Source organism: Bidens hawaiensis, unplaced genomic scaffold (genome assembly GCF_021521415.1).
Source record: "Bidens hawaiensis isolate Kalapana, Puna unplaced genomic scaffold, B.hawaiensis_p1.1 tig00035997_1, whole genome shotgun sequence".
Lineage (NCBI taxonomy): Eukaryota > Viridiplantae > Streptophyta > Magnoliopsida > Asterales > Asteraceae > Bidens > Bidens hawaiensis.
In genome coordinates this window covers 2,204-17,801 of record NW_027496285.1, presented here as the reverse complement: position 1 = coordinate 17,801, position 15,598 = coordinate 2,204, and the positions used below count along the sequence as shown (strand labels likewise).

Here is a 15,598-nt window from a genome sequence, read left to right as displayed (position 1 = left end):
ACCTTTAACCCTTTTATTATCATTACTCATAATCGTTTTACACTCGTTAGTAGTCCTTCATCAAGATCTAGTCTATTTTAGGTACCAAGTTTAAACCTTTATCCCGTTTTAGGTCTAAATCTTAAAGCTTTATCAGTTTTAAACCCATTTTAGCTTGATCCTTAGCTAATGAATAGATTAAGTCCACTTTTATCATCAAGTTTGCAACTTTATGAAACACCTAGACCCGATCTACTCTAGGGTTAAGTTTCATAGCAAACCGTTCATAAAAACGTAAACTTTAGGACCAAGAACATACCTTTAATCGTTAGTAAAGTCACGGTCTAGCTCGGTTATGAACTTGTAGCTTGTATACCAAATATCTATCAATAAAAGGCTTGATTTGACCTCGGATCTTCCTTTTCCTCTCACGGCCGCAAATGGAAAGTTTGTGTGTGTTTTATGGAGGTGTAGGGAATATTATGGATAAGATAGATGGAAATGGAAAGATTTAGGGTTTAAGGGGGTATTTATACTCCCTTAAGCCCATTGACCTAAGGCCCATCTTTCCTTTTTAGTCCATGATTAATCCATCTAATTAGCCTACTTCTCTTTCCATCTTTTATTATTTTATTTATTACTCCAAGTAAACTTTTCCATTAAGAATAATATATAAAATATTATTATTTGAATTTCGGAATGTTACACCCCCTCTATATCATTTTAATTGAATATGCACCCCCCTAAACTTATAGATGAATTACTATTAGCTATTAACATTATTTATATATATTAGTCCCTATAACATTTTTTTCATTTAATATTCTCCACTACATATATTAAGCTAAAAATTATCAAATATCACTATTAATATATTTTTGGAATATTGGATTTTAACAATCCCTATTGAATGGTATTGGCCGATAATAATCCTTATTCATTTTATCGCTACTGGCGGTCCCAAATTCAAAAAAGTTGCCCCCCAATGGTCCCCCGTTAAAAATGACTTAACGACGTTATACTTTTTTCCGAATTTCAAACTAACTTTTAAGGGCTATTAATCGGGAGGAATATACGAGTTGAATGATATAAAACTTTGCTCCAAACAATGATCCAAACGACTTGATTTTGGTTAATTGTAAGTTTGAACACCCGAATTGAAGCATTGTTCCGTCATTTTGAAGCACAGTTTCGAACTAAGGTTTACACCAATCGACTCGTATCCTCCTAACGATCAAAAGCCCTAAAACATTGGCTTGATATTCAGAAAGAACTATAACGCCGTTAAGTCATATTTAACGGGGGACCATTGGGAGGCAACTTCTTTGAATTTGGGACCGCCAGTGATGATAAAATGAATAGGGATTATTATCGGCCAATATCATTCAATAGGGATTATTAAAATCCAATATTCCTTTATTTTTAATATTAATATTGTAAATATTTATAATATCTTTTTTTTGAATTTTAATAGCGTGTGTGTATATATATGTGTGTGTTGTATTATAAATATAATAATACATCGATAATGATCGATAATAATAAATATTATTATTATGATCAAAGACAATAAACACAAAAAAGTGAGGAAAAAAACTTTAATTTTTAAGTTAATATCTTATAGAGAGACCATAAAATATAAAAAAATGTTACATGGAAGTAATATGTAAAATAAAATTCTTAAAAGAAAATGAAAGTTAAGAGGTCATAAAAAAAATAAAAAAACTTTATAATTTTAGTTTAATATTTTCAGTGGACACCATAAAATGCAATAAAATGTTACAGTGGAGTAATATGTCAAATAAAATTTTTAAAGAAATTGAAAGTTCAGGGGAAGAGGTATGACAAGTAGAGGATGGAGTACGTTTAGTATAACCCATTTTTTACGCGTGTGTTGGGGGTGGGGGCCGATATTCTTCTTAGCTAATGAGCGAGTCTTATTGGAATACAATTTATGCCTTTATATTTTATTAAGGAAATTATGTCTAATTTTTGGATTAACAATGTTGTTTTTTTTCCTTTTTTATAAAAAAGTAAAATTTACATGTTCGTTTGCGTTCGTAAACAAGTTCGATTCATTAACGAACGGACACAGACAGAACTTTTCGTTCGTTTAGCGTTCATAAACCTTATGTGAACAAGCTAAAAAACTCTACTGATATGTAAAAATTTCTTTCAATGATTTTAATTTACCATTGCGTTTGGTCTAAAGGGTAAGGATAGTTTGATCATTCACACTCATTTAATAGAAAATAATAATAACATCCAAGTATCCAACGGCTGAGACATTGGTGTTACTCGCTTGCAAAAACGTTAAAACATATAATTTTAGAGATAATGTAATAAACATGTAATATGAGTAAACTCTAAGAACCAACAATGCAATTAAATAAAAATAATATTTTTAATATAAGGCAGAGACATATGTTGGTGACTTTAAACTAATTTTAATAAAATAAATTTAAATTTGTAGAAAACAGCACATTACACATTGATTTATCGGCATCAATAATGCACTCAATTTGGACTATCTTGATTTTTTATTTTTATTTTTTATAAATAATAATAAATCATTTATGTAACTTAGTGGCAGTGGTGTAAAGTGGCGGTGAGCCGGTGACGGTGTAAACTGTTGGTGGTGGTAAGTTATAGGATTGATTAATTGATAAAAATGATGTTTAGTTTTATTAAGCGAATTAGCTTTTGAACCCTTGTATTACACGAGATTTGTAAAATAAAAAAGAAAAAAAGATTCATTATCTGAAAGAATGAACAAAATTATATATAAAAAGAAGATAAAATATATAGTACAAACAATAAGAAGTATAGAATCTCAAATTTATAAATTCGATTTTTTTTATATAACATTTGCAAAAACTGTTTTAACCAATTACCCGTGGATCTATGATAATGAGATGAGAGATTAAAGAATTTATAGAGAAATTATAACCAATTTTTCAAAATTGTTTTGTCTCATTACCCATGGATATGTAGGATAAATAAGATGAGAAATTAGAGAATAAGAAATTAAATTATAACCCATTTGGCAAAATTATTTTGACCCATGACCAATGGATAATTAGGGTGAATGAGATGACAGATTAGAGAATTAGAAAAAGAATTATAACCCATTTGCCAATATGGCTTTGCTCCATAACCCATGAATAGGTAGGATGAATGAGAAGAGAGATTAGACCAAGAATGAATGTGAGATTGCCACATCATCCTCATTATTTTCTTTTATTAGTATAGTCTTACTATAAAAGCAACATATATTTTTCACATGTTATTTAAATATGTCATCAACATAAGATGACAAGTATACAATTCTATAAATAAACTATCCACCTAATAAACAATTTTATTTTAAACATTAACTCTTAAGTTGAAACATGTTTCAAATTAAATAAGTGGTTATACTCACCATTTATTGAGTAATAAAGTCAATTAATTGTCTTTATTGTTATTTTTTAAAAGTATGAGACTTTGTTATTTTATTTATTTTTTTTTTAGATTTTGGGAGATAATTATGAACGTTTGGAATGAAATGGTGATTTAAGTCACGAAATTTGGATTTTATTGTTACTTTATTAAAAGTTTCAATCAAAATTATAATTGTTATATCCCATTGTTATATTTGTAGCATTTTTTATGTTGTGCACCTATATGTTTAATAATTTCAATAAAAATAGTTTTATAACACCCAACTTATGTTACAACATCTACATGTTTACGCTTCATAGTTTACAATATAAGACTTTAGTAGATGATGAAGTTTTTAATTAATGTCTTTTTTTGTTTCATGGTATATGTTAGAAATATGTGGTATAAGTTATAAATATGTTTTAAATTGTTATTTTTATCTACTTATCGTTGTATATTGGATAATTTTAATTAAAACAACAATGTGATACTTATGTTAATAATGTTAAATTATCTAACGTTTACAATTTATTAAAATGTATAATACATATATATATATAATGTATGTATATATATATAGTTTTATATATATTTTCACCCGTGTCTAACACGGGATCTAACCTAGTTGTAATTACGTTTCACTAAGATAACTTTGATTTTTTTTAAAAAAAGGAAAAAATTGTATCAAATATCCAACCAAAATTATTGATTGTTCCACGAAAGTCACTAATTTTTTTTTGTTATAGTAAAATCAATCTAACTTTTAATCTATTATGTGTTTTAATATAGTAATATTTACAGTTTTTTATCAAGTTAGTAAGTTACACATGTTAACGTATCAATTTTAGTTATTTTTGTTGTTTAAAATGCTTATATATATTTGTAAGTGATGATGTAAAGTTTTTTAAAAAAAATTGGTGCCTCCATTAGCATTTTCTTCAACCTCTAATCCATCCATTTTTTCCTAACTACTGATACAGATACCAGTTGAGATATAAGAAAAAAAAATAGATGGTTACATTCACTAATTTGAGTTGAGTTGATAAGAAAACTTATGAGAATGTTGAAACATTGAAACTTGACTACACACTTTGTTACTTTATAGCTTTGCTTAATCGAATAAATTGAACTATTTACTATAATAAATTAATAACACAAGCCATAATGCAGGAGATGAAAGCCGACAACAGGGAAGAATCACAGACGCATTGAAGTCCAAGGTGACCCTTGTAATTTGTCAGGCCTAGATGTCTCTCTAAATTGTATTAGGCACTTGAAGATTGAACTATGTTGACGATATTTTGAAATTTCAATCGGATAATTTTAAAAGAAACACAATAAGAGATTTAGACCAAAGGCCTATCATATATATAGAACAAACAATTAAATGGATACGCTACAACTCTTCATTAAAGAGTTTAATTGTTAACGATTATGATTGTTGACAATTAAACATTTCTTTTAGAAGAAGTGGTAAGTTACCATTTATCACTCATGAACTAAATTGTTACAGATAGTAGTAAGTTGCTACTAATGATTACCACTAATGTTCAGTTATGCGTGATGTCCCTTAAACCTTTTAGTTTGTTGGTATATGAAATAGAAACGTTATGATCGGAGTGTATACTTTAACCCTTTAAACCATATCAATATAAACATGTTTCTCTTAGCACCAAATAAAATGTGATTCAGAAAACAACAAATATTCATAATTGTTTCATTTATATCATTAAAAAAAGTAACAATAATAACAATAGAAATTTTCACATGAATGAAATAATAATGAAATTTAAGCATTTTTTATTATATTCAATTGATCATACGCTCCCCAATATAGAAAAACCTAAAAGTAAAAGTTATACTTATATGATCTTAATTAATGCCAAATTTAAAGTATGTTGATAATAATAAAAATAAATAACTTTATAACACAAATCTTGGTTTGCTTTAGATTATCATACTTTGCATAAAATAAGTCACATGACATGAAACTAACTTTTCTCCCGGGTGGCATGAATCCGGGACATAAACAAAGCAAACTAAAAAAAGAAGAAGAATAATATAAAGACAAGACAGGACAGCCCATTGCATTGACATCTTTACGACTAGACTTTACCACCACTTTCTCACTATTGAATTTTGCTTTGCTTTGCTTTGCTTCGCTTTGCTTCTTCACATCAACATTCATCGCAATCGTTGCAGGTAATGCCGTCTCTTCGTTAATTTCATTCCGCATTCGATATATCTCTGTTTTTATGCCGCTAGCTAATATATATCTGTATCTGTATCTGTGTTTTCGTCTTTATAATCTATTCGGAAATCGTTATGTCTGTTGCATTATTCGTTGAGATCGTTATTAATCAGAGCTCAATTTAGGAAGATACTTACTGATCACTTCATCTTCTCTAATGCTGCTGCCGCTGATTAACTTTTGAGATCTGTAGCTTTCTGTATTTACAGAATCTTCTCTCTTCATTCTGCATAGGCTTACATTTGACTGATTGAAGCTTAAATTAGGTTATTGTATTGCTTTCTATGAATAATGTTATTTTGTAATTGATTTTTATTTTAGGTATACATGGGGCCCAGAGTCTCTAGCTCACCTCAGTGTGCTGCTTCTCCCAACAGGTCTTATGATCCGTCCCTAAAGTATGTAACGTTTATTATATTGTTTATGATCTCTTGAGGATTTTTGGCTGATAGTTTAAGTGTTGTCGTTTAATAGACAAGGTGCCGTATCTTCCTCACCGGGTGTTCCTGCATATCATGCAAGGTTGTTATTAGCCTTTTGTAATTCTGGTTCATGTTTGTATAGTTGGTTTGTATGAGATTATTATATATGACGTGAACTGATTTCAGTGAGCTAGGACCATGGTGTACTGTGATATCCTATGAGGCGTGTGTTCGCTTGTGTCTTAAGCACTTCTTTCGAGGCAGCTCTGAGGCTCGTGGCTTCTTACAAAACGAATGTTCTCTCCTTCGAAACGCTTTTTGGTAAGTAGTAAATAATAATAACAGTGATAACTTATGATGTTGATTCACGCTAACTTTATGAGAAACTTTGTTTATGATATAGTTTGGACAAAAACCTATTACAACCAGAAGGGGAGTTATTGAACAAAAATGCTTCAGAGTTGGTTGTTCATGGAGTTCAGAAGAAACCGCAGAAAACTTTTGGAAAATTAAAGATTCAAGGTAAGTGTTATCATCTTATATTGCAATGAATATCATTTTAATCACTTTATGGATTTATGATTTTATTACAATTTTTGTGATTTAGTGAAAAAAGTAAAAATGGGTGTGGATGCACCAAATGGATGCACTTTTTCATCAATAAAGAACCCGTCTGCGTTGAAGCTGCAAAAGTTTAACCGCCGTTTGTCTGGTGCTAAATTAACCGTTCATTCAGAATGGGAGGCGCTAAAGCGAGTCCGGGTGGCGCCAAATTTTTCTGCTGATAGATCACTATCTCACCAAAGTTTGGCTTATTTACATTTTGGCAAAAATTATATGAAAGACATGGCAGGCGTCCTGAAAGTAGGTATAACAAGCTTAAATAATAATGCTTTAACTCCTCCAGAACCACCACAAGGTATGCAGTTTTTATGTTGTAGTTTTGAAGTTTGAAACATTTGCAAATCATGTTATCAAGACATTCTTTTTGACAATGCAGAAACATATATATGTTCTTTGAGATTAAAAAGTTCATTGGATGCTGATGTTACACGTATGCAGCCAGGATCTTGTGAAACCCATGTATTGTGTGTGCATCTTCTATATTCTCTCTCTTTTTTTTTCTCAATAGATGTGGCAAGGTGGGTGGGTTGGGTAGCTGGTAAATGGGTTGGATGGGGTCGGGTCGTATTGAGTTGTCCCGAAACGCTTTTAGAAAAAGAAGTCATAAATATTTTGTGTGGTAAACATGATTACAAAGTTATTGTTTCAATAATACTATAGTTTTCTAAATAAATTGTTTTAGGAGGGTTCTCAATGCGTTTAACTCATTTCCTTTTGAGTTCTTTTTGGTTTGAATCATTAGAGATAAAACATTATCAACTGCAGTTTGCCAGATAGCATGAGAGATGATTTGATTATCGAAGTTACTGATTCAAAAGGGAAGTATTGTGGTCATGTAACTGCTCAAATGGCAGACATAGCAGATGATACGGTATGGTTGAATACAGTTATTAATTTATTATTTAGAGATATTTGTTTAGTAAGTCTAACAAAGTAAGATATTTAAACATAAAGGGGGATAAGCTTCGTTGGTGGCCAATATATCACGAACCAGAACACGAGCTTGTTGGAAGAACACAGTTAAATATACACTATTCAACCAGTACAGATGAGAGTAACAATGTAAAGGTAAAAGAAATACTGCATTTTTCATTTTCTGGTTATATAGTGGTGTAAATCTTATCGGGTTGGTGGGTTGAATTCTTCAACCTTAACCCATATACTTATTTGTGTTGACCTGTTCTATTTCATTGACGAATATGAGTAATACCTAATAACTTAGTACCAACTTAAAACATTTAATTACTCTGATTAATATGAAATCTTTTGTAATTTGTGTTATTTTAATTGTTTTTGTGTATTTATCTCTCATCCCTAATTAACAAATGCGAGTTTATATATTTAGCTCGATATTAGAATATGCGAATGGGAATAATTGGAAAATTGGCAGTTAGAACTAATAAAACAAAATTGTTGGAAGTTAAGAGTGGATAAAAACGTTCAAACTCTTAAATGGGTTTACAGGTCAACTCACTTTTTAAGCAGGCCGTTTCAGGTTGAACTGTTTACTAAAACGGCTTGTGCCAACCGACCCAAAACCTTGTATTTTCTTGACGTGTTCGGGCGATTTTACATGATTAAGAAACTACTATTCTGATATTAAATTGAAAAAACAACTGTAGTGAATTCTGTCCCGATTTAGACATGCAAAATGGGCTTTGATGTATACATCTGTTTTTGTTTTTCTAGTGTGGTATTGTTGCTGAAATTGTTGCATACGATACGGTTTTAGAAGCAGCAATGAAAGCCCAAAATTTTAAACAAAGAAATTTGCTTCTTCGTGGCTCGTGGAAGTGGTTGGTAACTAACTTTGCTACTTATTATGGAGTTTCTGATGCATATGCTAAACTAAGGTGCGTTTTAAACCAAATTTAGACAATTATACACAGTCATTGTAATTAAGGTTTTTTTCTATTATATTATGTGTCGGTTTTTGCAGATACCTTTCATATGTTATGGATGTTGCTACACCAACTGCAGATTGCTTAAATGTCATATATGATTTATTGTCTCCAGTTATTGCAGTGAAGGGCACTTTGAGTGAGCAAGAGGTGAGAATCATTCGTGTGTTTTTATAGGCTCACTGGACTGCATATTGAGGTGGTGATTTTGACTAGTTCAGTTATGAACGGGTCAATCTGGGTTGACAGTCGCCATGACTGTATTGTAATGCATACAGCATCCTAAACGATTTATATTTGAAAATCTGGATTATTGTTATAATATCATTATTTTTGAAATCATAATAAACATCGAGTTAGTTATTTTAAAATTTGGCAAAAAAAATGATTGTCGGTCAAACCGGACCAGCTCATTTCGATCCGTTTCGATTTTAACCAAATAAACGGACCCAAACAAAACTGACGGTTTGTTTTTATGCTTTAGTAAAAACTTGACTTTTGGTTCAGTTTTGGTTTTGCGTGTAATAAAAACTGAAAAAACCGCACTGAACTTGTGGATTTACATTTTTAGGTTTGAGTTTTAAGTAATATATAAGAATTCTATTATAGTTTGACTCATATTTTTTTAGCCCAGCTATAATATAATCAATTAATATTTCATTAGCAAATGATTTAGGTGCAAATTCATTATTGGCTAACTTTTCTTTTACGGCCGAACGGTTTTCAAAAACTGAAATTTCGGTTTCAGCCCAAAACTGACAGCAGCTCGGCTATACAAAAAGAATGGATGTAGTTGAACTTAATGTTTTATGCTTTAATTTAAATTGGTTATTAATACTGGTTTTTTATTGTGAAATTTGTCCAGAAACGCATGCTGGCTACGCTTTCTGACAAAGTTGAACAGCTCATTGCCGTAGTTTTTGAAAACTACAAATCACTTGATGAAAATCAACCATCAGGATTGACCGATAATCCTACACCATCTGGTGTCATATCACCTGCTCTGAAACCTGCTTTGAAACTATACAATCTTTTGCATGAAATATCTCCAGAATCACAAATGCAGTTATGTAAATATTTTCAGGTATTAAACTAAACATCGGTTCACTTTTATAATAATTCTTTTCTTTACCCTCCCATTTCAATGTCTAATAATTATAACTCTTTCAGAGTGCTGTAAGAAAGATTTTAAGAAGACACTTGGCAGAGACCGATGAGTTTGTTTCTTGTAGCAGTGAAAAGTCAACAGTTGACCAATCTGTTTATTCAAATGCTTATCAGAAGATGAAAACTCTTTGCGCAACTATTAGAGATGAAATTTTTAGTGACATAAAAATACAACATCAGAATGTGCTCCCCGGGTATGTGATCTTTAGTTTACATTCATTCATATTATTACTTATGAATGGGTTAATCTGGGCTGTGTTTATGTCAAACGGGTCAAATCATATCAAATGGGTTGAAAGTTGGCCACAGTCTAATATAGGGATGAGCATGGTACCGTACCGGTACCGAAAATACCGATCCCAAAAATCGGAAATTCTTGGTACCGGTACCGGTACCGAAATATTCTTGATTTCGGTATCGGTACCGGTACCGATTTTGATCATCCCTAGTCTAGTAACCTCCTAAATCGCTTTATTAGAAGATTTTACACTTCTATTGTAATAATATTGCATAACTACCACTTACGCATTAATTAACTATTAACTAAAAAAACTAAAAATGGTTAAAAAGTGTTTGCAGGTTAATCCAATCCTGCCCTGTTTCTACGGAAACCTAGGGGTGTGAAGAGCTGAGCCCAAGCTCGACTTAGCTGGATCTCGGCTTGTTTATTAATTTTAAATAATTATATATATTTTTAATATTTAGTTAGTTTTATTATAAGTTTATATATAATAATCAAATAAATTCATAGAGCCTGATAAATGAAGCTCGGGCTCACTTATTAAACAAGCTTATTTTTAGGTTCTAGCTCGGCTTATTTCAAGCTTTTAGTGAGCCAATCTCGGGTAGCTCACTCTCACTAGTGGCTTGGGCCTACCAGAACCTATTTTGACCCGTTACCCAGCCCGCCCAATCCACCTTTGTTGCACGGCACTTGTTTGATGTTTCCCAGGATTCATTATGTTAATAACCGGCTTCCATTTTTTACTTGTAGGTTCATAGACTTACATAATCTTTCTTCAGCTCTTTATAGTACCGAGCTTTCCAATAGAATACGCGGTTTTCTTCTTTCATGCCCGCCTGTTAACCTCTCACCTCCTGTGACACAGCTAATTATCACAACTTGTGATTTTCAGAAGGATCTTGCTTACCAGAATATAAGGTAAGAAACTGCTCTCTCTCTCTCTCTCTCTCTCTCTCTCTCATCTCTATACAATATTTGATATTTCAGTAACGTCCATTTGAATATTCTTTAATTTACATGCAGTCCCGTCAAAGGTGGTGTTGATGCCAAAGAATTGTTCCACATATACATAAAGCACCTTATTCACGATAAACGGTCTCAATTGCTTGAAAATTGCAAGCTTGATAAGGTACATATGTTTCTATAGATGTGTGAATTTTTTTATTTTTGGAGGGGGGTGGGAGTAACCAGGTTAGGTTCGTCATATGGATAATTTTTAAAGCACCAAAGGTTAAATTTTATTAACAGATAATAGTGTGCAAACATGATTATAAAAGTTATATGACTTTAATAATAATATACTTTTTTTAATAAAGGAGTTAATTACACAGATGGCCTTTGTGGTTTGGGCAAAGTAACACCTTTCATTAACTTTTTTGTTAACTTTAGTTCAAATGACCAAAGTTTAACTAATAGGGTATTTGGTCATATTACCTAAAGTTAGGTAAAATGACCAAAATACCCTTTTTATTTAAGTTTTAGTCATTTTATCTGAGGTTAACACTTAACAGAAGTTATCCTTAAGGTGTTACTTTGCCCAAACCACAGGGAGGATTTGTGTAATTAATTTTTAATAAAATGATTTAGGATGTTTTCTTTATAACAAACTTTTATTTAAATATTTTACGGTTTTACCCATTCGGCGTTCCCAAGTAAACGGGTTAAAGTTGACAATGTAATATACTTACATAATTTAGTTGGATTTCATACTTCAATATAGCTCGAAAAGTATTATATTTTTCTAACCACTATTTGCACAATGCCGTTTTACTCTTTTGCCCTCCAGGGTACCGGACCACAAATTTCCACATCAGTATTCGTTGATGATATGTACAGGCAACTGAAAGAAACGTTGCGTGAATATCAAGTCATCGTTTCTCATTGGCCCGAATACACTTTGGATTTGGAAAAGGTATTATCAACAGTTTTAGATTTCTGGAAATAATATAAAATACTTATTTATCCATATTCTATTTAATATTATATTGCTACTAATAGGTTATAGCGGACACTGAAAGGGCAATTACGGAAAATATAGAGAAAAAGTATGGTGACATTTTATCAACATTAAAGGAAAACACAATCCCCCTTAAAGCAGTACAATATGTTCAAAGATTTGCCAAAGGAAAATCATTGCCTTACAGTGTTCCCAACGAGGTTAGAATTTATATAATCTCCCATGTAATTATCCCTATGAACTAAATCAGAAGGCTATATTAGTCTTTTGGTATGAGGGTTGTTAAATCTTTCTGTTAATCAGAAGGGTATAAGTATTTTACTATTTTAGTTTTTTGGTATGCGGGTCATCTTTCTGTTAACCAGAAGGCAATTTTAGTCTTTTGGTATGAGGGTCGTTAAATCATTTTGTTAATTAGAAGGGCATTTTAGTCTTTTGGTATGTGGGCCCTTAAATCTTTCTGTTAGCCTGAAGGGCATTTTTATTATGTTTTTAGAGATGTACCATCTTGATTAATACTTGTACCTCTTACCAAATGACTAATATGCTCTTATGGTTAACAGAACATCTAACAGCGTTAGCCAAATGGTTACAGAAATGCAACCTCAGGGCATGATATGTCCAAAGATTCTCTTTTGGACTGAACGGGTTAAACAGGCCAAACCTCAGTGACCAAAAGCGTAATTTACTCATAAAAGAATTTGAATTTTTGTTTAATTTTTTATTTTTTTTTATTGTTTTTCAGTTGGGAGATCTTTTTAATTCAATGAAGATGATGCTTGATGTGCTACAACCTGAAATAGAAGAACAGTTTAAGTCACGAATTTCGTGCGTTTCACATAGTGAAAATGCAATTCCAGGAGAACTTTTGAGTGAAGTAACTGTAACACTAAGGACAAAATTCAGAAATTATATGCAAGCGGCTGTCGAGAAACTTGCTGGAAATGTGAGTTTATTTAAATGTTTAGATTAATTGATTATTGCATTAAATAAACTAAAAGCTTCAAAATCTTAGATTTAAGTAGGGCGTGTGCTTGAAACTGAACCGAAACAAGATCCGACCAGTTTAGTTTTATGTTTTTGTAAAAACTGAACTTCTGGTTCCGTTGCGGTTTTGCATGTAGTTAAAACCGAAAAACTGATTTTTATATTTTTATTTTTATTTTTAAGTTTTAAGTAATTTATAAAAACTTTATAGTGTATCACAAATATTTATATTTTAGTTAACAAAAAGATTTAGGCACAAGTTCATTTTTTTTCGGGCCAAATTGTATGTGATTCGTGTTTACGGATTTTACCACAAATTGGCCCAAATTAATGAATTTGGGCTTGAAGCTTTGTGCTTTTTTTTTTGGTTAAGTAATAACTAAATTATTTATTACACAACTGGACCTAAATTTTTTATCATTTATTAAGTTATCTATTTTGTATCTACTCTAATAAAGTAGGATCCCTAATGTCACGTATTGTTGTCTCCATATCCCTTCTCACCATTTTTTTCCCATCTTTCTCTATTATTAAAAATACCTGGATCTTTTTTATAGTGTTTTATTTTTAGAAGAAAATATTAATTATACTAAAACACATGTATCTTAAATTATCCCTTATTGTAAGAAACTTTGAAATCTGATTATATAACTTTTGTTTTCAATCAAATAGTAATGAAAGTCAAATTACATTAAATAGTAATTTATGTAATTATGAAACCCAAATATATAGTAAGTTTTATGTATTTTTGATTTTTTAAAATCGTTAGTATATGCAATACATTTTTCCAAGACATAAATAAAGATTCAAGAATTTTATGTATTAATATTTTCCACCCCCCGGAGTACACGGGTTCTAAGCTAGTTTCTTAAAAATGACTAAAAGTCGTTTTTTTTTGTTTTTAGATTTAGTAAAACTGAAACTGAATCAAACTGAAAAGCATGGCAAATATTAGTTGGTGAAGTTTTATCATCCGTTTGTTATATCGGGCTTACGTATTTTATTTCTCAACTACAGCCAAGGTTACAAAATGCTACAAACCTGAAGAAAGTAATCCAAGAAGCAAAGGATAGTGTTGGTGAAACCGATATAAGAAACAGAATGCAACCTTTAAAAGATATTCTGACAAAGACGATTACTGATCTGCATGGTATTCTTGATAATCAAGTCTTTGTGATCTTGTGTCGAACTTTATGGGATCGAATGGGAAAGGTGACATAAATTTACATTATCTTATTAATCCATTTTTTTCTTTTATTAATTATTTCATCATATTATCAACAGGATGTGCTGAAAGTATTGGAGAATAAAAAAGAGAATTGGACTTGTAAAGCCTCGCGCGTTGCACTTTTTGTATGTCACCTCTCTTTCGGGTCAAATTGGGTTCGGGTTTGGGTTCCGGATTAAGTTAATATGAAACATTGCGTCCAGATATTTCGAAAATATCATATATAATGATTTACTAATTATCATGCATTTGGGCTAAAATATTTAGGTTACACTATTTTATTAAATTCTAGATATTACTTATTTAAAATAAAAATGAAAATCCATAAATTCGGTTTGGTTTGGTCTTTTCGGTTTTTAATTACATGCAAAATCGAAACCGAACTGAAAATTTGGTTTTTACAAAAACATAAAACTGAATCATCGATATTTGTTTCAGTTTGCTTTTTCTGTTTTATGCACATGTCTAATGATCACATAGATAATGGTGTGCATGGGTCCGTCTTGGGCTTGAACCGAACCAAGAAACCAAAATTCGATATTTGAGTTTTTGAAAACCGTTGGTGTCGGTTCTGGTTTTTTTCGGTTTTATCATTTGGGCCGAAAAAACTTTGGCATAAGTGTTTTTGTTAATTATATCTGGACGCAACTAATCATTATATATGATATTTTCGAAACTTTGGCATAAATTTTAATTGAATTCTCTTAAATAAGATTCAAAACAAAAGGTGAAAATCCATAAACTAGGTCCGGTTGAGTTTTTAGTAATACATTTTGACATATTAAGCCCGCTTGACCTGTTTCTTTTCGTGTTAACTTTTATAAGGGGTTTGATTGATAAAACATAACCTGACCTGAATTGTTAATTGGTTGGCAGGTTTTAAATGAAACATTTGCAACAGAAATGCAAAGATTAGTTGGGCACACGCTAGAGGATAAAGATGTGGAAGCACCCAGATCGATAATGGAGGTGCAGTCGATATTGCGCAAATGAAACAGTGAAACTGTATAATTATTAGTTAGTTAATTGATAGGTTAGTTATTTAATAGGGAAAACCTGATGGTAATATTACGATTTTTTTATATAAAATTTCTATTTTAGGTTTGTAGGAATTTAGTGCAAGTCTTATAGTAGTTACTAACAGTTCTATTTAACTAGTCTTGACTGTTACAATCAACTAATTTAGCAACTAGCCTTTCTAAAATAAAAAAAAAAAAAAAAATTAAACAACTAACTAGTCTGTTATATTAGTTAGTATACCAACTTATACCATAACAGAAACTTGAAAGGATATCTAACTCATCTCGCTCCTGAGTTCTTGACTTGGACCATAACTCACCCAAATCATTGTTGGCTTTCTCACTAACGAACTCTAATGTGTGGGTAGAATAGATTTGGTTTAATAACCAAGAAAA

The 15,598-nt window shown here is 31.1% G+C and overlaps 1 protein-coding gene across 1 annotated transcript in view; it reads left to right on the top strand.

Moving 5' to 3' along the window:
* LOC143588124 (uncharacterized) overlaps positions 1-15,305 on the top strand; it is a 28,109-nt gene extending 12,804 nt beyond the window's left edge. The window contains exons 2-21 of the mRNA XM_077069226.1: positions 5,975-6,030; positions 6,128-6,175; positions 6,262-6,396; positions 6,479-6,597; positions 6,683-6,994; positions 7,076-7,163; positions 7,465-7,570; positions 7,654-7,767; positions 8,389-8,552; positions 8,639-8,750; positions 9,466-9,684; positions 9,771-9,961; positions 10,762-10,929; positions 11,035-11,140; positions 11,798-11,923; positions 12,010-12,168; positions 12,714-12,914; positions 13,973-14,167; positions 14,240-14,308; positions 15,060-15,305. Of these exons, the coding sequence (XP_076925341.1) occupies positions 5,975-6,030; positions 6,128-6,175; positions 6,262-6,396; positions 6,479-6,597; positions 6,683-6,994; positions 7,076-7,163; positions 7,465-7,570; positions 7,654-7,767; positions 8,389-8,552; positions 8,639-8,750; positions 9,466-9,684; positions 9,771-9,961; positions 10,762-10,929; positions 11,035-11,140; positions 11,798-11,923; positions 12,010-12,168; positions 12,714-12,914; positions 13,973-14,167; positions 14,240-14,308; positions 15,060-15,176 (2,805 nt within the window). The 3' untranslated portion in view covers positions 15,177-15,305. The remainder of the gene's footprint in view (positions 1-5,974; positions 6,031-6,127; positions 6,176-6,261; positions 6,397-6,478; positions 6,598-6,682; positions 6,995-7,075; positions 7,164-7,464; positions 7,571-7,653; positions 7,768-8,388; positions 8,553-8,638; positions 8,751-9,465; positions 9,685-9,770; positions 9,962-10,761; positions 10,930-11,034; positions 11,141-11,797; positions 11,924-12,009; positions 12,169-12,713; positions 12,915-13,972; positions 14,168-14,239; positions 14,309-15,059) is intronic.
* The last annotated feature ends 293 nt before the right edge of the window (positions 15,306-15,598 follow it).